At 35.5% G+C, this 27,286-nt stretch overlaps 1 protein-coding gene across 4 annotated transcripts in view; it reads right to left on the bottom strand.

Annotated features, from left to right (window-relative positions):
• Positions 1-6,437: 6,437 nt before the first annotated feature.
• The window catches only part of LOC109105314 (elongation factor-like GTPase 1), a 118,368-nt gene continuing 97,519 nt past the window's right edge, over positions 6,438-27,286 (bottom strand). For all 4 annotated transcript variants that reach the window (XM_042727276.1, XM_042727274.1, XM_042727277.1 and 1 more), the window contains exons 18-20: positions 23,947-24,919; positions 16,184-16,368; positions 6,438-7,725 (exon numbers count right to left, since the gene is read on the bottom strand). In XM_042727276.1, the coding sequence (XP_042583210.1) occupies positions 7,537-7,725; positions 16,184-16,368; positions 23,947-24,919 (1,347 nt within the window). In that variant the 3' untranslated portion in view covers positions 6,438-7,536. The remainder of the gene's footprint in view (positions 7,726-16,183; positions 16,369-23,946; positions 24,920-27,286) is intronic.

Here is a 27,286-nt window from a genome sequence, read left to right as displayed (position 1 = left end):
GCATGTCTTTGAGCTGTGGGAGGGAACCAGAGCACTCGGCGTACACCCACGCAGACACAGGGAGAACATGCAAACTCCACACAGAAAGGCCCCCTGTCCTTAAAATCATTTATAGCTGAATAAAATTATTACTTACTTACTGTGGAAAAAAAAAAAAAAAAAAAAAATCCTACTTGACCCTAAACCCTGTATATTTTGTCATACAAAAGCTTTGTGTGGGGAAGAAACCAAAATTTGAGTCAACATTGTTTTAAAGAACCAACCAACATTCTTTTGTGTGTTGTTGACATCAAACCGGATTCACCCTTTTTGAAATCTGCTTGCAAAGTCAAATATGTATATGCACATAATTAAGATTACAGAGTTCTTAAAAGAGAGAAGGTTTAACACTAAATATTTTTGCAAATTTCCTTTGTACACAGATATTATATAATTTTAGATGACAAATGTGTTGCAACACATACATGTAAAGAAATAAAAAATAATTTTTCATTTTTGGGTGAACTATTCCTTAAACATGCCATTTTTTTTTTTTTTTTTTTTACACAGGATCACTGAATGTGTTTTCACTCAGTTCCAACATTATGTAAGTCTATTACTTTACCAGTTATGGGGTTTTTATGAGATTATATTGAGATATTCACATACACACACAACCAAAACCACACCTGGCTCTCTTTACAGGAGGCGTGCAACTCAATCATTTTACCCGTGAGCCTTTGTGTTAGACACCACTCTGTAGCCTTATCCATAATTCATGCAGCATCTCCCTCTGGCCTGTCTAACGTTTCTACTGTACCATGCGGTGGATTTTATGGCGTATGTAGGTTTTCTTTTATTGAATAACAAATGAATGCCGTTCAACATAAAGTAAAGAAATAGGACCTCTGGAAATATACAACAAAGCAGGCTGTTTCCTGAATGATTTTGTGTGAGGGTGTGTGTTCTGCGAGTATTAGTGCAACATCAGAGCAAAAAGGGAAAAACCTCTGGGGGACTGTGGAAAATGTGCAATATTTCAAAATTACATCTGTCAAGTGTGGCAGAAAAATAGCAGGTGATTTGAGGCAACATGAGCGACGGTGACTGCTGGCCATGCCACAAATATTTGGGCTTGGTGAAATTTTTTAAAGTTTCTGCTCACCAAGGCTACATATATTTGATGGAAAATACAGTAAAAATAATAATATTCTGAAATATTATTGCAATTTACAATAACTGTTTTCTATTTGAATATATTTTAAAATGTAATTTATTCTTGTGATATAATGCTGAATTTTCAGCATCATTACTCCAGTCTATGTATAGATAGATAGATAGATAGATAGATAGATAGATAGATAGATAGATAGATAGATAGATAGATAGATAGAGATAAAAAATATAACATTTATTATTATCATCAGATATTGAAAACAGTTGTGCTGCTCAATATTATTGTAGAATCTGCTATCGTTAAGAGTGATTGTTAAAACTTTATGGTTATAGTTATTTTTCTAGAAGTCTTAAATGTGAAGAGATAAATAAGTACAAATATCTAAAATATTAAAATGTTTATATACTGTATATAGATATTTCCTGTGCATCAGTTAGGGTTCACCTTTGGAATTATTACACAAAGCAAAAACTACTTTAAAAGTCGACATAAAATCAAAATGTACCCCATTTACATTCTTAATACATGTCTCTGTTTGTATTGAGCACAATTCATTGTAGAAAAGTATTCACAATCTTCATAATTTTCATCAAAATGGAACGGTTACAACAGAGACATTTTTTCACAATCCAATTAATTATTGGCTAATAAATCAAGTTCTGTCCTACTTTTTTAACCTGTGAAAACCCTGTTTCACTCAGAAATATGTTAGATCACAGTCAAACGTTGTGATTGGTGTATCATGTTAACTTTGAGGTTGAAGTGTGTCACCTGTGCATCGGTAGGCAGGAAATCTGTCAGAGCAGGCTGATTATGTGAAAACCTGTTTGGAAACATTCACTATTTCTGGAAACAGTGCTGATAGTTTTGATGAAGTCACACACGGAAGTCTTAAAGGCAGGTAGACTTGAACTGTTCTCAACCTTCGCCCATCACAAGAACTCTGTCTTTGTTTGGACACCTGCTCAGCTCATCAGTCAAGATAACAGACAATTATCAATCACTGTGAGCAAACCCACTCTTCAGCTGCTTTAGTGTGTCTTCTCAAATCACCTCCTGAATCCTCCTCCTGTCTGTATCTCCATCAAGTCTCCATGTCTTATTTGTTCCTCTGGATTTCCGTCCGGTTAGCAGATAAAAAATAACTTGAGCATCCTTCCTGTTCTTCACAGGACGTAGCTAAAGATGGGCTCCTCAAATCTGACCAGCATACAAAGAAAACATGCAATCCAGATTACACACACAGACATTCAAAAACATCCTATATTGATCTCAAACATCTCATGTTGCTGAAGGTATGAGTAATTTAATATCACAGTAACTATATAAAGCTATATAAAGTGTACAGCTAATTTTGCTGTAGGACTGAATGAATAAAATGCTGTTTTTTTTTCATTCATTGAAATTATTAGTCCATTACCTAACCAGCTATTTTGGATAATACAGCCAAACAAATATTTCCTTTAAAAATAATTTTTTAAATAAATAATAATAAATAATGTTTTTAGTTCATATTTGAGTAACAGTGTGTATGTGCTATTTTTATTACTGATTGTTAAAAAAATATTTCTACAGTTTTAATTTATTTCAATTCCAGATATATTTCCATTAGCAATATTAGTACATAAACTTATTTCAGCTTGTATTTCTAATCGTTTAAGTCCTCTAATATCTTTTAAAATATCTATCGTTAGGCTTTATTTAAATCAACATTTAGAAAAAAAAAGTTTTAATTAAAACCAACACTGCAATTTAGTCATCCAATTTATTTATTTTTCATTTCTTTAATCGGTTGCATAAAAACTTGCAGTAAAACTAGTTACGAGCTTGAGTAATAGTGATTATCTAACTGCTAGTAAGTCAGAGTATTACTTCCTAAGACTTAATAATGATTGTTTTAATGCAACTGGCCACAGATAAACATACAAATGATAAATCTCACATTATATAACAAAACAGGTTCAAAACAAATGACTAAAAACATTCTAAGACAATATGGCATTTCATATTTTTTATTTTTATTTTTTAACACAGCAGTGGAAACGGAGTCACACTGCTATCAGCTGCAGCTTTGGTTCCACTGAAGGTCTGCAGATCCAGGGCTTCATAAGCTTATCAACATTATAAAACATGATTTTCAGCAAACAGCTGCTCCTCAGTTGGAGATAAAACTGCATTGATATGTCTTATTATAAAATGGGAGCTTTTGGCTCTAAAGCCTGACTGGATGAGATGCGTTTGATAGACGCTCACACCTGTGACCGCACGACAATTCAACTTAACATTGACACTCAACATGCTACAAGAGTCAACTTTCATCACTGTGCTGCTTGGTAACAATGAACCATATAACATGGCAGAAGTGATAATTATTAATAATAAATTTAAAGCAGATGTGTGGTAAAACATCATAAAAGACACATTTCACCTTTAAAAACAGCCACAAACAGATTCGATAGTGCTTGTGAATTTAAGACACATTTAAACCACATTTAAAATGTATTGCAAAATATTTAGATGTACACTACTGTTTAAAAGTTTGGGGTCTGTATGTTTTTGTAAATGAAATTAATCATTTCAATCATCAAGGACACATTAAGTTAATAAGAAAATTAATCATTTATTAAATTAAATTAAATTAAATATTTAAATAAATGCTATTTTTTTTTTTTTTTTTTTAGTTTCCTATCCATGAAAGAATCTTTAAAATGTTTCAGTTTCCAAAAATATTAAGTGGCACAATTGTTTTCAACACTGATAATAATAATAAATTCTTCTTGAGCCGCAAACCAGCATATTAGAATGATTTCTGGAGGATCATGTAACACTGAATACTGGAGTAATGATGCTGAAAATTCAGCTTTACATCACAGGAATAAATGACATTTTAAAATATATTCAACTAGTAAACAATTATATTAAATTTTATGAACATTTTACTATTTTTACTGTATTTTTGATCAAATAAGTGCACACTTAAGCATTACTTCTTTCAAACTGACTTGATTGCATCATTAGCAGAGCTTCATGAAAGTGGGTGGTCACTGGTGAGTTCTTTAACCACCAAATTTCTGTTTCCATGGAAACAGCAATTTCTCTGATTGGTGAATCTCTTTAGAATTATGGGTAGTGTCATTTTCTTTAAGAATCAAAACACATTAAAAACACACTTCGATAGAAGCAGATATCACCTTATAATTTCAGAGCTTTTAGTGATTCAAAAAAAAAAAAAAAAAAAAAAAAAATCATATACATCACCATTTAAAGTCAAGTTCTCGATGGAGAAAATGAATGTGATGCTTGATTCTGAAAAACAGGACAGTCAATGTTACAATACAGAGCCTTAATTGGGGAAGTCGTGGCCTAGTGGTTAGAGAGTTTGACTCCTAACTCTAAGGTTGTGGGTTCGAGTCTTGGGCTGGCAATACCACGACTGAGGTGCCCTTGAGCAAGGCACTGAACCCCCAACTGCTCCCCGGGTGCCGCAGCATAAATGGATGCCCACTGCTCCGGGTGTGTGTTCAGGGTGTGTGTGTGTTCACTGCTGTGTGTGTGCACTTTGGATGGGTTAAATGCAGAGCACGAATTCTGAGTATGGGTCACCATATTTGGATGTATGTCACGTCTCTTTCTCTCACTTTCTCTAATTAAATGCCGGAGAAGTGTTTTCTCAGATGTCATCTCATCTCTGTAATCCCCCCCACATGGCCAGTATGACGAGTCTGAAGCAGTAAATAAGCTCTGGAGTCTAATAGCTGTAAAGGCCAGAGTGGAACTTGCCATTTGCATTGGTTAAGAGTCTTATCTGCAACATCTGAAGGCTTTGTCTGTTCTGCTGACTAAAGCCATTCGTTTCACTAAATTAGCCCCATTATCTGAATGCAACATGCAGGTCATTACCCTCCGCTGCAGAAGTGACCCCTGCGCTCAGCATCTGATCTGGGATCAGTCGTGGCGACAGGAATATCAGTGCTGGGTGAGAAGCAGGCTTCAGATCAGCCAGATACTGATGCATGTGACCAATCATTTTGAAGAGGATCTCACTTCAGAATGTTGCATTATGATCCATGCCTAAAGTCAACATTATGATTTAATGGGAAAGTACTATAAAAGGGCCAGTCATAATCATTATGGTTGGTTGGTGTTTTATTTTATTTTTTATTTTTTTTAAGTCATGCCAGCTTCCTTAGCTAATTTCATTGCAAATAACAAGTTGAAAAAGTATGAAAGTGCAATTTGCTTTAGATAAAAACTCGAAATAAAATGTAATCAGGGTCGACTCTGTTAAAAGTTATTGTATACAGTCATCATCATCTATACCCAAATCTGAGATGTTCAAAGTACAAAGTAACAAAAATCTATAAAAAATATGATAATGTAATAATGAACACTTCATAATGTTTTTTTTAATTATTTATTGCTGTTATTATTGATTTTTTTCTTCAATTATCTAAAAAGAAAACAGACATCAAAGGAAATAACATCTTAGACATGAAAATTATTTTAATTAGTGGCTGTCAATCAATAAAATGTTAATATCGAATAGTTGTTTTTATGAATTGCCCTAAAACATGCAAGTTATGATAATAATTAAAATAATGAATCATTATTGAAATTAATTAATTATTCATGTCAATTTGTTTTAATTAGGGCTGCCAATCAATTACATGTCGATATCAAGTTGTTTTTATTACCTGTCCTAACATAACATGTTGTTGATAATAATAACTGTTATTGTTATTATTGAATTATTATTTGTTTGAATTAGGACTGTCAATCAATTAAATGTTAATATCACGTTGTTGTTTTATTAATTGTCCTAACATACAGTAACATGTTGTTAACAATATTATAATATTATTAATAATAATATTTATGCAAATAAATAATACTAATCGTTTATTTAAAAGTATTATTATTTTTATCTTATAGAAATATTTATATTTCCATATAATAATAATAATAATAATAATAATTATTATTTAATGCAATTAATACAAACAACAACTTAATTGATTGACAGCCCAAATCTAAACAAATAATAATAATAATAATAATAATAATAATTACTATTATTATTATTATTATCATATGTAAATATAGATCATTCTGTAAGATAAATATAATGTTAATTTCAAATAAACATTACTATTGTAACAGGTAGATGACTACATTTCAGAAAATAAAAGCAATGATGTGATTAAAATGCACTGGCACAAACGGATCGTTCAACCAGAACGGAGAAACATAAAACATTCTGCTCATCAGAGGCAACAGCTTGTGTGTTCAGTCAAGTTTATTTCCTAAATCTTGGTCGTAATTTCACACGTGTAGTATTCTGTAGGCTGCAGTATTCTGGGAGCTCCTTGCAAGATATTTGCTCTTTCTTATTAAAGAATTCAAATCCTTCTCCCAACGCCATTAAAACTGTGTTTCACACAAATTAATTCAAGGGTTTAAACGTTTGTAAACCAAAAGGGAGCGATGGTGGAATGCATTTCAGGGCCACTTCACTTCAAACTAATTGAAACTGTATTTCAAGAGGACTCTTAAATTATGCAACGGCAGACCCCAGCACAAGATCCCAAACACGTAAGAAGATACGGCATGATTTCAAAGCATGTCTCTTTAATTGTAGAATTTAATCCTGTACTAGATAACTGAGGAAGGAACGGTTGTTCAAGAAGAAAACAAGAAGAAAAAATCAATCTGTGTGTACCAAAGTCAGCGCAAATCAGACGATCTGTTCCTTCAGTCTGGTCCAAAAATGTCTTGAACTGTGTAATTGACTTCAATTGCTGTTTAATATTTACAACATTAGGTTGCAGAGTGCACTGCAATTACTTAATTGCTTAATGGCACAGCACAATTGCACAATAGATAAGTGCAGATTAATATATAACGCAGAAATGTTCAGTTGTAGTTGAAGTGTCTCAGCACATTTAACTGATATTAGTAAATGAGGTTCAGTCACTGAATCCATTAACATCTTGAACAATGGTTTCTCAACCAATTTGCAATAGGAAACCATGAGATCCATTATAAATGAAACCCGTGGTCTGTTATAAACTAAACTGATTTTAAAAGTACATTTCTGAAGATAATGACTGAATCACTATCTGCTCAGTTTCAGCCAATTGGTTGGTCATTAGTGACTGATATTATAAAATCAAATGAAGGAGTGGTTGTGAGACAACGAATAAGTTAATGAAGCTCTTTCATAAAACATGAGCAGAACAATTCAATAAATAAAAAAAAAACATTGTAAAACCATTCTTACATCCAGTATATTGTTGCACTGAATTTAAAGCAACAGTTGACACAAGCAAGGCTTTCCTGAATTCATTCTGCTCGTGTTTCATGACTGCGGATCACTGGCTTTATTTGTTCTTGCTGAGAGTTCGCTGTTTTTCCGCATGTTCTACGATCTTCTCTTCCACGTAGAGGCCTTTGCGTCTGCGAACGGCGTTCATGTACTTCAGAGCCTGATTGCTCGAGTCTGCTTTTTCTCCAAAGTGTAAGTACTCCTCTTCAGTGGTGGGAACCCAGAATGGATCACTGCTGATGACCTAAAACACACACACACACACACACACACACACACACACACACACACACACACACACAATGTTAATGACTTATGTGCTGTGGATATAGATTTGCAACGCTTGTTTAAAGCATCTAATAAACAACAAATCATTAATATGTCATTTTTTTTTTTATTTATACAACGGACTGAAACATTTTTCTTCCTTTCAAGGCACCATAAACATGTTTAATGAACTACTACAAATTTGAGTGAACTTCAGACATACCAAGCAATCGGTATACATTCTGCAACACTATTTTTCTTGCAATACATGCATTTGCATGGCAGGACTGCTTCACGTTATCTCACGTTATTTTTGAAACCAAAAAAGGAAATGCAAAAACTGTTTTGCAGCCCTAACAAGTTAAGATGATGATGACTACCAAACCAAACATTTGACATTTACATCCATAAAGTTCCAAATAGATGAACTGGATTATCCAAAAATGTCTGAATTTGAAATTCAAAGGTATTTAATTCATTGGATTATCTAGAATATATAAAATTAAATCTATATTAAATGTATTTATAAAGTTATTCTAAATAGACCAAATTGGCATTACTACTATTGCTAAATTAAAAATAAATATATAAATAAACTTCTATAAATAATAGAAACTATAAATAAAAAGAAAAAATTAATTTAATAAACATTAACACATGGTTACTAAATACAGAATGAATGAATGAATGAATGAATGAATGAATAAATAACCATGCATTTTATTTGAATAAAATACAAATATCTATTTTAATTTCCTGTATTAAGCAAAGAAGGCATAAACACATGATAAATAAATAAACACACACACATGCAGACACACTTCACTGGATTATCCAAAATGGGCATAAGCACATGATTGCAAAATAAGATTATACAATAAGTAAATCTCTCTCTCTCTCTCTCTCTATCTCAGAATGTAATTCACTGAACAATTACAATATGCATTAGCACATGCCAACAACATTGTTATATTATTTGTTAAATAACTTTTGATTGCATTGAACAAACGTTTGCTTAAATTGTATATTGGGATACTGTTAACGAGAATCTGAAATGATTCCGGTTAAAACAAGCACTCCTAATGTTATATGTAAAGTACACACCCATGTAAAGTGCTACTCATTTTCAGAATTTAAAATCTAAATTTAATCAAAAGTGAAGGCCCATTTTTTGAAGTGTTTAGTTAATTTATGAGTTAGTCAGGAACTGGCAGCACAATATTTCTATCCCTTTGTCTTCCTCTCTCTCATTATAAAAAGAAAATGAGTCGTTCCAGGGCAGAACTAGACTACGCAATTGTCCGCTGTGGAGAGATACACTTAATGGTCATTATACGAGGCACAGATCTAACATTCACCACCAAAAACTAACACAAACACACACACACTCATACAGCACTGGGAGCAGGTGCTCGACGGATGACGCAATCCCTGGAGCAACACACACACACACACACTTCCACACAATATGACCTCATGCTTAGACAATAGCACGAGTGGTACAATTACTGTAAGAGTCCAGCGGGGCCCCTGCACCTGGTCCCAGAGAGGCCCCACGGCGTGGGCTCCGTTACCTCAGGACAGATGGCAGAGGCCAACAACGGCCCGATTTACACAGCCATCAACTGCTGCCCACAAACCCCAACCAGTCCAGAACTTCAGGAGCATCACTGGCGGATCAGAAGAGAACCAGCTTACAGACCATTAGCATTTAAACGGCCATCGAGCATGAGCAAAGAGATTCCTGAGTGCTGCTCTTTGATTCCATATCTGCTTTCTTATTCTCATTTGTCTTCTGCTATCAGTCTCTCTCTCTCTCTTTCTCCGTTGACCTGACAGCTTGGGTTACCATCCCTGTTTTTTCCCTCCACTAAAGAGCTTTTGTCTTGTGTGTCCACTCACTCAAGCACAGCCCAACAAGTGACAGGGCACTTTTCATTTGTCTGTGATGTGTACACAAACACACACGCTCTTACTGGCTGCACAGACAGCATTGTGACTGTCACGGAACCCCATAAATGACTGATCTGGAACGTTCTACATGAGCTGCAACTCACAAATAGCTTTCCTCACACAAACTGCATGAGAAAAATCAAATCACTGTTCATTCAAACAGGAAGCGTGTTGTTAAGATAGCAATACAGTCTCTTAAGAGAAGTCAGAGAAACATACAGAACACAAATATTGGCTAGAATCTTAATTAATTAATTATTAATTAATTAATTTATTATTTTTATTAAGCAAGATCACATTCAATTGATCAAAAGTAATAGTATTTTTTTTTTTTTTTTTTTTTTTTTTTACAAATGTTACAAAAATGACTGACCCCAAACGTTTTAATAGTAGATTATATTACACACACAAATATTTGGTTAGTGGTCCGTTTTTATTTATATTGACAGTTATCTGTATTGCATAATATATAGCCTATGCCATTAACAGCTATGCTAACGATTCAAAAATCTAATTATCATAAAATATATAGAACACAGTAATATTAAGAAAAATATCCAATTTAAGTATTAATACTGTCAATATTTGGCCATTTAAACTGTATGTTATAAATCCATATATGCATAAATAAATATTACTGTTAAAAAGATTGGGATAATTTAGAAAGATTTTTCAGCATTTTTAAAAGAAGTCTTTTATGCTCACCAAGGCTGCATTTATTTGATAAAAAAAAGAATAAAAGCAACAAAAAAAGTTTTTAAAATAACCAAATTTTTAATAAAGTTTTCTATTTGAATATATTCTAAAATGTAATTTATTCCTGTGATGAAAAGCTGAAGTCTTCAGTGTCACAAGATCCTTCAGAAATTATTCTAATATACTGATTTGCTGCTTTAGAAACAACCGCTAATTTTTTTTCCAAGCAATGCACCTCTAGCAATAAAAAAACAAAAACACTCGTTATTCACAGTTATTGTTTTACTCTCAAGGTTGTTCTGTTGTTTAATCAGTCATTGTGCTGATTGCGCTAGAACCTGACAATTGTTACATAATAAACAACAAATCCAGTGAATGGAAATGTAGTGAGACGGAAGGTTTTAATGAGTGACCGTCCGTCGCTGTCCACGACGGGGTGGAGTGTGTGTTTGATAGCAGCTCCAACACTGAATGACACCAACTGTGTGTCTGAATCGCACCACGGCCCAGTGTAACACACACACACACACACACACACACACACATACACACACACACACACACACACACAAAAACACACATACACAAACACACACAACACCTCAGAAAGTCCATTTCTTTGTCCATCTCACACAATTAGATTATGTTGACCTGCATGAGTCTCGCTCATGGCCGGCGCTGATTAGTGTGTGTGTGTCTCATGGCAGGGGCGGGCAGACGCTTGGCAGACAGATCGAGGGCGGATTCGCAGCCCTGGCATATGTGTCTAATGGTGTCTAATGGGCTCTCTGCACAGTAGGGAACACACACACACACACTCTCAGTGGAAGTGCTGCTGTCAGAGCTTGACATCTGCCCACACACACATGCACGCATGCAGGCTGTCAGATGGAGTGTGTAGGTTCTCTGAGTTTTCACACTAATGGTGCAGCGTCCTGCGTTTGGCACCTTTTCAACTCTGCGGCTCTCTGAGAAAGAGAGAGAGAACAAGACAGGTGAGAGATCGACAACAAAAGCGATGAGGAAACGCTATCCGGACCAACTTTATAAGAGTCCTGTCAGTTATACTACTTCATTTCCTGACACATCAGTTGCCTTGAAACGGATCCGTATAATGTCTTTAGCAGGAGGACACATGTGCAACCACGCAAAACCAACGGATCAATCAGTGTCAAAAGCGCAAAACCAAATATCAATAACTGTCTCCAAAGCACCGATTCCACCGTGCAAAACACATCCAGTCAGAAATCCTGTTCATGGGTGACAAAACACTGCTTAGAGGGTGAATTCAGCAGAAAAATCGTTCTTTACTTACCCTCATGTCACTTCAATCTTTATCCCAAAAAACACAACTCTTAAATAAACCAATAAAATATATATGTATCTTTTGCTGAAAATCTATGGCGTTTCAAGATGCCAATCAACCCAAGTCTGACATCAATGATGATAAGTCATGAAATATGTGATAAACAATAACATTTGATGTGATACATTTCAAAACTGCCACATTTCGACGAATCTGAATATATATGATGCATCATATTTGAATGCATTCGCAAATATTTTCAGTGAATAATGACTTAAAGATATTGTATGAATTCAGATACTATATCAAAATATAAAAATATAAATACAGACAGAGATACACTACCTTTCAAAAGTTTGGAGTCAGTAAGGTTTTTAATATTTTTGAAAGTCTATTATGCTCACCAAGTTTGCATTTATTTGATAAAAAATACAGTTAAAAAAGAAAATTTGTGAAATATTAATACAGTTTCTATTTGAATATATTTTAAAATGTAATTTATTCCTTGGATCAAATCTGAATTTTCCAGTGTCATTACTCTGCAGTCTTCAGTGTCACATGATCCTTCAGAAATCATTCTAATATTTCATTAAAAAAATCTTACAGACCCCAAACTTATGAACATGAACTTTCATCTGGTTCTTTTGTTCTTTATGAACAGTCAATGGTGAATATTTGCCTTCTTTGTATGGAGAAAAAACCCCCAAAAAGGATTACAGTGCATGAGTCACATGGACTGTGCTTATGATTTTTAATTTTTGTAAAACTAGATCATAATGTCATGTGTAAAAGAGAAGTGAGCATTGTGCTGATGATCATCTTCTTTGTTTCAAAGAAGAAAAACGTCATACAAGAAACAGAATATGAATGAGTACTGCAGATGATGACAGATTTTTTTATTTTTTTTTTGGGTGAACTATTCTTATAAACACTAGGCCTAACAAAACAACACAGATTTGTAGAAGTCCTGCAGTCCAAACAAGCACCTTAAGACCCATAAAATGTCCACAGAAAAGAGAACAACAGCAGTTCAGCTGTAAGAGGAGACGCTCCACACACACACACACACACACACACACACACACACACACACACACACACACACACACACACACACACACACACACACACACACACACAGGAGGACAAAAAGGGCTGCAGTGCTCCGCTTTACACTGTCTTTAGTCTTTTCTCTGCACTCACAGATCACATTTACAAGAATTGAAAATGCAGCCGGCCTCAAAATCTAGCAAGGCAAGGTTTGAATTAAACATGGAATTGAATTACCCTCCTCCAGCAAAACAAACACAGTCTGCAAGTACCAAGACAAGAGGACAATTTGAGTCATGTGTGTTAGTGAGTGTGTGTGATACTCACACTGTACTCAAACACTATGAGTACAAAAAAACCTGATGTGAAGGAGATTATTAACTGTTCTTCTCCTCGTAGAGATACAGAACATTAATCATGCTTATTTCTCAGAAAAAAATCAAGTAAAAATTTTCCCTGCCAGAATAAAGGAAATTTAATTCAACACTCATGTCTCAGCATTGACTACAAAGAAATAATAATGTATTGCATTATCATAAAATGTAGTATTACCTTGAAGCAATATATTTTTGGTAAATAACCAGATGACTGTGCATAAACCTGCTTTTTAAGAGTAGCCACAAAATTATCAAAAAAAAAATAAAGCTGAAAAACAAGCCTACTTTTCGATGCAATTATTACAAATAAATAAATAGGTACCAAATAAATAAAACTATTCATTAACCTGCATTTTAACCAAAATTATTATTTTTATAACAAGTACCAAATAAATAAATAAATAACAGTGAAAGTCTAAATTATTTTATTACATGAGTGGTATGAAATGAACTTGCACAGCTATGTACGAAATCAGTTTCCTGGGTTAACAAAGCAGCTTTGTGGTCAAAACGTCAAAATATCTGACCACAGAATGTCACAACTGACCAATCAGAATCAAGTATTCCAGACATGCATAATAAACAGCATTATAAAATCAGTTGAGTTCATCAGCTGTCAGATGATACAGAGGACTGAATGATCAGGAGTGCAGCAGTTTAGCAAATAGTCAAGAGTAACTATGAGGTTGTGAGTTCAAATCTCATTAGCTATGATTGTGATTTAATTTGAATCATTTTAATCCTTGAAGTACTGTGCTATATTAGCACACTTAAGAGTTTGTGCTGAACTGTGGGTGTTTTGTGAATAAGACGTGGGTTTCTGCACTCAGAGGCACAGCATGAAAAAGTGGTGCAACTGTTTTGTGACGTAGCAGACAACCTTATATGCCCTTTGAGTGAGTGTGTATCATGTCCGGCTTAACTCGACCCATCATCCTGGCTGACAGTAGCCCCATATGGCCGCAGGGCTGTGTCCGCTCACCCAGCCCTGGCGTGGAGAGAACACGTCCAGCCAGCCGTCGGGTTAAAGACGGCACACATGTGGCGTCTACAGCCTTTGATCCTCTTTCACGCCAATCCCCCAACACACACACACACACACACACACACACACACACACACACACACACACACACAGAGCATCTGAAATGCTCTACTAACTCACAGTGAACTCCCACGTGAGGAACAATCTGCTAAAAATACACGACCAAACGCCTCCACTCCATTGAGTTAAAAGATCAGTGAAGAATAACACTTGATTCACTCTTTCAGCTTACACTACTAGCAATATCTATCTATCTATCTATCTATCTATCTATCTATCTATCTATCTATCTATCTATCTATCTATCTATCTATCTATCTATCTATCTATCTATCTATCTATCTATCTATCTATCTATCTATCTATCTATCTATCAATCATCCATCCATGTTTCGTTCCATCCCTCCATCATCCATCCACCATCCATCCAATTAGTTATATGAAGTTACTTGAATTCAAATTCTATTTACTAACATTCAAATTACAATTATGCATCCTATTTTCCACATTATCTTAATTTGGTTCAGTCACTGTCATTTTAAAAGGGATAGTTCACCCAAAAATGAAAATTCTGTCATTAATTTCTCACCCTCATGTTGTTCCAAACCCATAAGACCACCGTTCATTATTGGAACACAAATTAAAATATTTTTGATGCATCCCGAGAGCTCTCTGACCCTCCCATAGACCGCAAGGATCCTTACACGATTAAGGTCCAGAAACATAGCAAGGAGATCACTAAAATGATCCATGTGACATCAGGGGTTCAACTGGGTTTTGTTCAACAAAAAAAAAAAAAGACTTTATTTAACAATTCATCTCCTCTGCATCACCCTAGCACCATTTTGGAGAAATGAACAAAAACAACATATCCGCGTGCCACACATAAGCGCTTATGTGATGTTACTCCAGCACTGTGTACTGTAATGCCTCATGTCTGTAATGCACAGATCAATCCAGAGCGCTCTATGAGTTCACACACTTGCACACACACACAGCTTGTCTGCTCGACACTCTCAAGGTAAACACGCTTTTGCCAGATCAGCAGCACTGACATCTGACAGCAGATCAATATGACTGGATCTGATGGATTGGCCTGCCCATACAGTTTTCCAACCACGTATGATCACATATTTTCAGACGTCTGTATAGATATGAACGTCTGGCACTGGGTCCAGTATCTTTGCGGTGTATGTCCTGTTCCCTACAGTGAACTGACTGAGGGTGAGATAACTGAACACACACGTCAAAGAGCAAAGGAGAAACATCTCATTCATTCTTCAGTTTGCTGTCATTTGTTGATTCATACACTACTATTCAAAAGTATTAATACTTGTATTCTGCAAGGACACTTGAAATAGTTTTTTTTTTTGTCTATTCATCAAAGAAAATTTCCACAAAAATATGAAGCAATATGAAGCAAATATGAAATATAACGCAAACAAGCATATAGTTTGATCATTCATTGATTTGTTCATTCATTCACACTGATTCATTAGTGTATTCATTCAATTATGACAATTATTCAATCATAATTATAATTATTTCTCAATTAAGTCACTCTCATTAATTTATTCTTCAATTGCAGCAGTTATTTGTTGACTAATTTTGTTTGTTCATTATTCATTCATCATTTATACTCATTTATTAATCATTCCATTTTCACACATTCATTCATTCATTCATTCACTTGTTTATTCATTCATTCCTTAATTATTAAAGAGGTCAACAGATATGGGATTTTGCAGATAACAACAACTAAGGTGGAAAAAGTCAACCATTTCTGATTGATCAGTTGATAGTTTTTAAAATCTATATACTGAGTGTGTAAACTGTCCTTAGTGGGAAAGGGCAGGCCAGACATGAAAGCGACTGGAAACCAAAATAATGAAACCATTGCACAACCATTCATTCAGTTAAGTTTGCATAAATGGATTAGTTTGTACATTCATTTGCACAGCCGTTCCCTCCTTCATTCATTCATTCATTCATTCATTCATTCATTCACCTCCCAGTGGCTGAACACTAGCTGTGGGCTGGCCAGGCCGCTCGTCCTCTTCCTGATCTCATCAGCGAATCCGAAACTCTCAGCAACAGGAAGTACAGCCTTAATGATGAACATGTCCGTCCCTTCCTTCATCTCCTCTTGGAGGACCCGTCCTTCCCGCTTGGACAGAACGGCATACACACGACCTGCAACACACATATATTTACAAACCTAAAGAACTGCACTTGGGGGAAAAAAAACTTATGCAAAATAACTGTAAACTGATCTAAACTTCTACTCCTTTTTGCAATTAATTAAAGTATTCATTAAAATTTTGAATTAGCATTTGTTCTTATATTTTCAGTTTTTAAGTAGTTTAAGTTTCAGTGATTTTGTTGCATGCTTTTTCAGTATTTATTTTTTAATAATTTCTATATAGCTTTAATTTATTTCTATTTCAGTTTTTGTCTTTAGTACTTGTTTCAGTTAACTAATCTTAACTTAACTTAATTGAACTTAACTGAACTTAATACTCTACTCATTTTGCTGTTAATGAACACTATTACAGTATTTATCAATATTTTGAACCAACTTTCATTTTTCTGTTTTTGTTTCAATTTAAGTATTTTGTTATGCGCTTTTCTCATTATATATATTAATATATTTTTATAATTTTATTTCAGCTTTTGTTTAAGTAATTTTGGTACTTACACTTGAAGGGATACTCCACCCCAAAATGAAAATTTTGTTATTATTCACTTACCCCCATGTCGTTCCAAACCTGTAAAAGCTTTGTTCGTCTTCAGAACACAGTTTAAGATATTTTGGATGAAAACCGGGAGGCCTGTGACTGTCCCATAGACTGCCAAGTAAGTAACACTGTCAAGGTCCTCTGTTTCTCTCCATATCACAGTGTGCTGCGTATGCTCTTCTGTATCAGCCGCGCCAGAAAACAGCGCATCCTTGTGGCGCGGCTGATACAGAAGAGCATACGCAGCATACGGTGATATAGAGAGAAACAGAGGAGACTGTTGACATAGGAATTGTTGAATAAAGTCGTTATTTTTGTTTTCTTCGCTTACAAAAAGTATTCTCGTCGCTTCATAACGTTATGGTTGAACCACGGATGGCAGATGGACTATTCTAAAAGTGAAAAAAAGTGAAAGTGACGTGACATACCGCCAAGTATGGTGACCCATACTCAGATTTCGTGCTCTGCATTTAACCCATCCAAAGTGCAAATACACACAAGAGTAAACACACATACACCGTGAACACACACCCGGAGCAGTGGGCAGCCATTTATGCTGTGGTGCCCGGGGAGCTGTTGGGGGTTTGGTGCCTTGCTCAAGGGCACCTCAGTCGTGGTATTGCCAGCCCAAGACTCGAACCCACAACCTTAGGGTTAGGAGTCAAACTCTCTAACCTTTAGGCCACGACTTGCCCCTAGCATTCTGACGATGTCTTTCATACTTTTCTGGACCTTGACAATGTTACTTACTTGTCAGTCTATGGGACAGTCACAGGCCTCCCGGTTTTCATCTAAAATATCTTACATTGTGTTCCGAAGACAGACTAAGCTTTAACGGCTTTGGAACGACATGGGGGTAAGTGATTAATGACAAAATTTTCATTTTGGGGTGGAGTTTCCCTTTAAGTCATCAAACTAATCTTAAATTTTTTTTTTATTATTTTAATTTTCATTTTAGTCATTTAATTTCATGTACTTTTGTAATTATATATTTATTACCTATATACAGTATAATTTTGTAATTTTATATTATATGTTTGTATTTATTTATTATCAGTTTTAGTAATTTTAGTACTTCAAATTAAATTTATTTCAAACACTTCTAGTTTTTCATCTAATTATTACATTTTATTTTATTTCAACTATTTAAATTACTATCCCCATCATTTATGTCGGTCAATCAAGAGATCAGGTATGACCTAAAAACACACATGCAAACAAAATCTAAAAGTGAAAGTGAAAGTGACGTGACATTCAGCCAAGTATGGTGACCCATACTCAGAATTCGTGCTCTGGATTTAACCCATCCGAAGTGCACACACACAGAGCAGTGAACACACACACACACTGTGAACACACACCCGGAGCAGAGGGCAGCCATTTATGCTGCAGCAGCCCGGGGAGCAGTTGGGTGTTCGATGCCTTGCTCAAGGGCACCTAAGTCATGGTATTGAAGGTGGAGAGAGAACTGTACATGCACTCCCCCCACCCACAATTCCTGCTGGCCCGAGACTCGAACTCACAACCCTTCGATTGGGAGACCGACTCTCTAACCATTAGGCCACGACTTCCCACTATCATCACGAGGCAGAATCTCACACGCAATCAGATAGGGTTGTGCCGATGGACGATATCATCGTCCATCGTGATGGCTGACTGACATCACGATGGAGAGACACCATCGTGATGCCACGCCCCCGCCCCGCTGCGAGTCGACACCGGCATAGACTGTAAAAAATACACACACTAATCCTAGTCTCTTTTATAGACTATAGTTAATCTAAAATCTTTGCAGGAATTGCTCTGTAAATTAAATTGAGAATATTACTAATGCATACAGTATATGCTATTTTAAATACTCACTGTAGTCTATGCCAGAGACGTGACGTGTGTTAGTATGTGAAAATACGGTGTGAGGCATTTGATCTTGACATTGTTAGAATCTTGTCTTTTTTTACATTTTAAACAATGTACATTTATTTTAAATTTTTAATTTTGTACAAGAAAAACAGGCCTTATTAATGAATTATTAGTATCCTATTGTAGTGTCACGGGAGATCGTGCTCATTGTTACATAGATGTGTGGCTTTACTGCACTGAAGCGGCAGTTTAAACCCAGAATTCAGCGAACATCAATTAACTTTTGTCTGGTTAATAAATACCTTTAAAGACAATTTTCCTTGGCCATAATGTCAAATCAAATGAAAGAATGAAGGTAATTCAGATAACACAAATTTATTAAAACACAGAAGAAGAACAACAAAGAACAAGAAAACGGGAACAACACTCAGACCGAAACGCGGGATTTACATACATAGACCATGTTTAAATTTCGATGTTTCTGGCCAGAAATACCAACATGTTCACTTTGTCTGGTTTTAATAAGCTGCGAATTGGAGTAACTACACTCCCCCGCTGTGCTGAAGACCCGCTCTGATGGAGTACTGGTAGCACATATGCACAGATATTTCCGTGCTAATCTGGCCATGAACGGAAACCTTTTTTTTCGTTCGTTTTCCACCAAGTCAGTGGGTCCTCTTCCCCATCGGATGGCCATTTCCTGCAGGTAAATGGTCATTTCTGACTCGACCTTTTGCTCATCAGTGAGCGTGGCTGCAGCTGCTGTGGCTGCTTTCTTCGCAAGAAGGCTGCCTAAAGACCACTTTTTTTTCTTAGGCACGGTGGCGACCAATACCAACGCCATTGTATCAACTCTTTAAGTGGAAGGACGCTACTTTTTTTTCCCTCACGTGCAACCTATTGGAAAGCCCGGATGACGAAATTATAGTTTTTAAGAAGAAAAAAAATATTTATGTAAAAAGATATATTAAAAATATATATAAAAAAGTGCACAACTCTTCTTAAGTGTAAGGACGCTACTTTTTTCCCCCTTACGTGCAACCTATTGGAAATCGCGGATGAGTCATTAGTTGGGAAATAAAATAAATAAAGTAATAAAGTAAAATAACGAATAATAATTATATAATAACGAAAAATTAAAAATACCCCACCCCCCACCCCGACGATATCATCGTCCATCCCGATGTTTTACTGTAAACATCGTCAACTGCCAATTTAAGGGACATCGCCCAACCCTACAATCAGACGTTTTAAAAATCATCTGTTGCGGACATCCTTCTCCTTTAACTAACACAAACAGCGGCTTATCCACACACACACACACACACACACACACACACACACACACACACACACACACACACACACACACACACACACACACACACACACACACACACACACACACACACACACACACACACACACACACACACACACACACACACAAACAGGCGGGTGAATACATGGAAGTGACGGGGGAAGAAACTCAGTGCCTGTGTATCTTACAGTTCCGACCCAGAGACCATCGACCTGTTAACACTGCAGACGAGTGTGAAGCTCTCGCAATAACACTTGATGACAGACATCTATAGAAGGTCATGACCTCTGTACATCTGGGCCGTGAACGCTCACCTCTGTTACTGTGTTGTATAAAACTGTTATTGACTCCACAGTTAGAGGGGATGTATAGCGGAAAACAGGATTTTCCTTGCTCTTAAAAGAGATTGATGGACTATGTAGACATACTCCAGCATTCACAACGCAAAGCTTTCTCGTGCAGCCCACCGAGACTATTTAGTGAAACTAAGCAGCAAAAATGGCTCAATCAGAAATCTATGAGCATATTAACATATGACATCTATGCTGATGCATCAACACCTACTCAGTTTTCAAGTTGGCTGTATTGCTGAACTTTACCAGTATGTGGAGGTCATTTATACATAGAAGTCCTTAAGGAACAGTAACAAAAACAGCCTGTCTGATTGTAATGACAGTGATTTTGTTGATGGAGGTCAAAGATCACGGGTACTGATGGTTATTGCAGCCGTTCCTACCGTTCCTACTGCTGGATGATGTAATGTTATTGGTGGACCATAGAATTTGAAATGTGACTCTACAAATGAACATTAAGTGGAGAAATAGCATAATTTGTATTCATGTATGTATGTATGTGTCTGTCTGTCTGTCTGTCTGTCTGTCTGTCTGTCTATCTATCTATCTATCTATCTATCTATCTATCTATCTATCTATCTATCTATCTATCTATCTATCAATAGATATACACACATACAGATTTATTAATATTTAGATTTACTTTTATATAGAGAGAATTATAACTAGATTCTGATTTACATTCAGATCTATACAGTCATGAATTACTTTTTAAATGTATTTTAAAAATATTTAAACGGACACTCACACTCATATTTATATATATTCAGATTTATAATTTACATTTATTTTTCAGATTTAGTTTTACATGCATATATTCAAAACTATAACAGTACATATTCTCATTTACATTTATATATTCATAAATGTATTTATATATTACAATATTAGATGTATTAGATGCAGACTGATAACTAGATTCAGATTTATAAGTAAATATTTATATTTATATATTCATATAGTTATATTCAGATTTACATTTATTACAAGTATACCTGTCTATAATTTATTAATATATATTAAAATTTTATATATACACACTAGGGTTGTGGCGGTGAGGAAATTTTCTATCCGGTTTTTCAACGTGTGATAACACCGGTAATACCAGTATCACCGCTGGGGTGGGGGGTGTTAGTTTGTATGATGTTTCCCTCTTTTCTTCGCTTTCAAATTGCTTGTAATAGTGCCATGTGCATTTTACATTCCCTTTCAAATTAGCGGCAATTGAATTGCCGCAATTCGGCATCAAGCAATTGTTCGTTTGAGTTTTGCCTCTTTTCCTCGGATTTCTTGGCTTTCAAATAGCCTAGCTTGAAAAAGCGCTGTGCACATTTTACTTTCACTTTCAAATTAGCGGCAATTCAGCGTTGATTCAATTCAAGCAACAACAACGTCAAACTGATGGAACTTTTATTAACAAAACTAATATAAATACACTACAATATGCCTAATAAAATAACAAATTACTTAGGCTACACAAAGTTTAAATAGGTTAATAAAACTGAAAATCAGCAAACACTGTGGAACCAGATAAATACGAAAACATAGAACGTTTATTAGCAAAACGAATAAGAAACATACAAACCACAACATAAAAAAAATAAATAAAATGCACAAAGTTTAAATAAAGTAATCAACAAAAATTTTGGAACCAAAAAAATAAAAAAAAAAAAATAAAAAAAAAAAAAAAAAAAAAACGTCCAGTCAATAGGCTTTTCAAAATCAAAAATATTGCCAGACAGGTGCCTTTGCATTTCCTTTCTAAACAATCTTCTGCCATCGTCTTGTCTTTCTCACCTCACTCTTGTCAGTCAGCTCGACTCACTTTCCACGTGATAAATAAAATGCTCCTGCTTCGTGTCGCACTGTCATTCGCGCACGGTTCGGCACGCTGCATTGAGCGTTTAGTGCTTAAAAGTGTTTGTTCTCTAACTGAAATAGGCTAAATGATTTTTGTTACTATAAAAAATTCTAAACGATGGTGGGGGGCGGTGCCAAGGTAGGCAAATGACGTAACTGTCTATCGCAGCAAGCCTAATACACAAACACACACACACACACACACACACACACACACACACACACACACACACACACACACACACACACACTTGTTGACTATCATTGTAAATTGGCATCTTTAAAAACCTTTACCTGCTACAAAAGCGTAGAATGTTTAAGAGGCCCTTTAAGAGCTTTAATGTATACATGTAAGACGCTTATCTCATCTGGAAACATCTGTAATACATACACCTGGATGTCAACAGTGTGACCTAGTTATCTGGATATGGAAAACATCCTGCCAGTGAAAAATGAAGTTTATATATTTTATATTCAGAACCACTTTCTCCCTTAATACACTCCAGCTGTGCTCCCAAATACTTTTGCTCTCATCGCAGTTACGGAAACGAAATGCCTGTGCTTCATTTACAGATTTCGAACTTTTTTCCCCAAGCGAACAAAAACAACCGGGAAGGTAATTTGCACCATTTGTTAAAATATTTACGTATTTTCTCCCCTTTGGCCCAGGCCGACTGATTTTCTCAGAGGTTTTGGTTCTCATGGGGCAGGATTCTCTTACCCCTTCAACTGGGTTCGTTTCACACAGGCATGTGGGTCGGACAATTTCGCTTTTGTTCTGGAACCTGGTGCAATGACGACATCACACGGGTACATGGCTGTTTCACATCAGCTTTCAATCAAGGACCTGGGAGAACTATTTCCTCTTTGTATGGTATAGGGCCCTTTTTCTCTATGTTAGTGACTGTGGATTTTATTTAAGATAGAGGTTGATTGGCATGTGCTTCACTGATTGATAATGTTTAAAGCAACATTTTGGCCAAAAATTCCCTCATCATTTCCTCGCCCTCATGTCGTTCCAAACCTGTTTGACTTCTTAACTGGAACACAAAAGTGGATATTTGATTAAATTTAATGAACATAAATGACAACTGGGACTGTCAAACTTCAAAAAGGACACAAAAGAGGCATAAAAGTACCATAAAAGTTTCATATGACTCGTATTTCTGAGTCATATGATAGTTTTGCGGAGAACAGACTGAAATTTAGTTCATTATTCACTGATCTGGGTTTCCACTGGGTTTGGAATGACACAAGGGTGAGTAAATAATGACTAATTCTCATTTTGTGGTGAACTCTTTAAAATCTTTTTAAGTAGCCATTTTCAGTTTCATTTTTCCTAAAGAGACAACTAAAACCCAATGAAATAGTGTTTCTTTGCTTTGCTGCAGTATTTTTGATTCATATAGAGAAATGGGACAGGACGTACTTATGACACTTTTTTTTTCATTAATGAATCACGATCCACTATTAGTATATAATACTAAAATAACACTGACAAAAAAGGTCTGTTTTTGTAGTGTGGCTCTATGATCTTCTTAGTATTATAATGCTTATGGGAAACAAAACCATGGACCGATATTTTGTCTTTTATAAAGATTGACTTCTCGACTGTGTAGAGACTGAATAAACTGCTTACCCAGGACCTCAGCAGTGGCCATGATTTCGCATGTATACATGGCCGCCATCAGCCGCTGAGGTTTAGCTTGAAAGGCGTATCTGCAGGCCTCCTTCATAGCGGCGATGAGCTGCCCTGAGAACGGTCCATAACAGTCCACCGAACTCCCAGCGGCCTCCGCTCCACTCCTGCTTCGGTTAGAGCTCGCCGATGAGGTGTTTGTCTCATGAGTGTCGGAACTCTCATTTTGGTTGTCAATATTTGGCTCTGCAGCTCGGGAATCCTCATCGATTGAGTCTTGCTGAGCTAGAGGTGCAGAAAGCTTCATGTCCCAGGTCTCTACAGAGAAGCAAACCCCCATCAAAAGTTCCTCACACATGGGACCAGAAAGCGTGGCCAACTGGAAGCCACTGGCAATGCTGTTGTCAAAGTCTCTGATCTCTGCCTTTTCGGTTTCCTTCTCTCGTTCCAGACACTGCCACACAGAGGGTCTCCGGTAGCCCTCGACACTATTGAGGAGAATATTTGGCCCACAACGGCGTGGACCAAATGCCCAGATACGCTCCACAGCTCCCCTCCACTTGCGGCCTTGCAGGTTGCTCTCCAACTTCACCTTGAATTCCTGGATGTTCTCCAGGATTTTCTGGTTGATGTCCAGAGTCTTGTCCTCCCAGACAAACAGGCTGAACTGCTCCATTGTGCGGATAAGCTCCACATTGTCCTCCAGAAGGCGGGTGACTTCCTCAGGAAGAGGAATAGCCCGCACCCCGACCGTGGCCATCTTGTTAGGTGTGGTGAGCGTGACCAGACCGGTGGAATCCACCTGGACACCTTCGGGGTACTTTGTTTGTTCCTCCTTGACCTGGTGAATCACCGCCACCTTCTGCTGCTTTCCCATGTCCTCATTCACCATGTCCACTTTGGGAGGCCGGATCACTGTCTCCCGGAACGGGATGATTGGTTTGGATGCACTGATTTCAATTTTAGCAAACCTAGAGAATAAAGAGAAAATGGCAAATATCAATTATGATAAAAAAAAAAAATTAAATAAAAAAAACATGCATAGTCAAAAATACTTATGTCATTTATGGATAAGTTTGCATTATAAAATAAAATAATATAAAATTAAATAATATAAAATTTCATATATAAAATTTCTTAATGGACTTTATTTTTGTTTGCTTACTTATAATAATTACCTGATAAGCATTAAGATAATTCAGTTTTTCATTGACTATGTCATTATGCATTTACAAATAAACAAAAAAAAAAAAAACTAAATATTATATATATATATATATATATATATATATATATATATATATATATATATATATCTATATATATATATATATATATATAAAATGTATTAAATAATATAAACTATAAATTATTTGCAGATTATAAATTGAATAATAATTAATTCAATAGCAATATACAAATATATACAACATATCTTGATCATATTATATTTTTTATATTTTAATATACTGTGTATTTATTTGTTTCTATGTGTATACAAACACTATACTACATATATATATATATATATATATACACACACATACACACATATACATATACATATATATATATATATATATATATATATATATATATATATATATATATATAAAAAATTATATTCTAAATTGTACAATAATTATTTTAGTATTTCAGTATATATAAACAAACAAACATATCTAGTATATCTAACATACTATTTATAATAAACAGAAAATATAAGGTGGATGACTTACATATAATATTACATACATTATTATTATTATTATTTTATTATACTTTAAAAAAAAAAGAGTGTGGTCAATAGACTATTACGTATTAGACTTTGCTGTGGTATTGAAATTGCTATTGAGATACCCAATATCAATAGTTACATTTTAGTAATGTGACAACTCTAAAACATTGAATCACTGCACTAGATTACATTAGATTCAACTTTAATGTCATTGTGCAGAGCACAACTACAGAGGCCATGAAATACAGTAACTACCCAGGGAAAAAAGAACGGTTGTATAAAAAGGCCTATTTTTCAAACTAACTGGGAGGACATGAAAGAAAATTATTGCCGGCACTCAAGACTGGCATTCAGCCAACGGTAAGAGCCCGAGCTCTGATTCTCCAGCAAGTCGTTATGGCACAGTAAAATCTAATTTACAATGGGCCATTCATGCAGAAATTATTCAAATACACATTAATCTCTCTCTGTCTGCCTGAGGAAACAGACATAAACATTCTGCCGGAAGATACAAGCACACTGATTCACAAGAATATCACACAATTCAGGCTTACTCAATATGTGTTATGCTTGCATGTAATGCATGTTTTAATACAGAACGGCCAGAATCTAATGAGGGACCTAAACACTCCGGGTCACTGGTTAATGGACACAGTCGGACACTTTGGTCTCATGGGTCACTAGGCTTTGTTAAGTGGAGCAGACGTTTGACATGGCTGCTGTCTTCGCGGAGACATTCTGTAATCCAGTTAGATCCAGACGGCCACAGAACAGTTTGGGAAGCAGATAATCCAGTGGAAAATGTTTACTAGAATGCTCCCGAGAGCCGTGACTGGGCTGCTGTCTCACTGTTGACAGCTCCTGGTGTGATACGATTCACACAGTTAGCTTCCACTTCTTCAACCTCTTTATTTTTCATTATTTCCTAACTCTACTGCCTCATACACCTCCACGGTCCCATCAGTGCAGCTTTTAAAACAGAAATGTGTTCCTGTTAACTCAAATTAAACTGGATATCATGTAGAATTATCATTAACGTCATTTAAATGCCCATAATTACAATAACGGCACACTTTTATACTAAAACAATCAGTAATGTGGATAAACACTCACCAAATAGCTTCCTCTCAAACTTTGCATTTACAAAATGCAATTACATAAATTATATAAATTTATATTTAAAATAAATAGTTTTTTTAACATTCAAAGATATATGTTTTTAACATTGATGATGTTCCTTAAGCAGCAAATCAGCATATTAGAATGATTTCTGAAGGATTATGTGACAATGAAAGCTGGAGTAATGATGCAGAAAATTCAGCTTTGCATCACATAAATAATAAATATATCTAACAAAATATTTAAATCAAAAACAGTTATTTTAAATTATAATAATATTTCAGAATATTAGTTTCTACTACAGCCTTGGTGAGCATAAAAGCCATCTTTTTAAAAAAGATACACATATACATTCAAATTCAATGTCTTCCAACAATAGTCTGCTGTTTTGTGACAATACTGAATGCTTTGGTTCAAGTAGTCAACTAGCCGACAATCAATTTGTGATTGATTCTTATAATACTCAATGCATTTTATTGGGCT

This window comes from Cyprinus carpio, chromosome B7, assembly GCF_018340385.1.
Source record: "Cyprinus carpio isolate SPL01 chromosome B7, ASM1834038v1, whole genome shotgun sequence".
In the NCBI taxonomy this organism is placed as follows: domain Eukaryota; kingdom Metazoa; phylum Chordata; class Actinopteri; order Cypriniformes; family Cyprinidae; genus Cyprinus; species Cyprinus carpio.
Note: the sequence above shows the minus strand (reverse complement) of the source record. Positions and strands in the feature narration are given on the sequence as shown.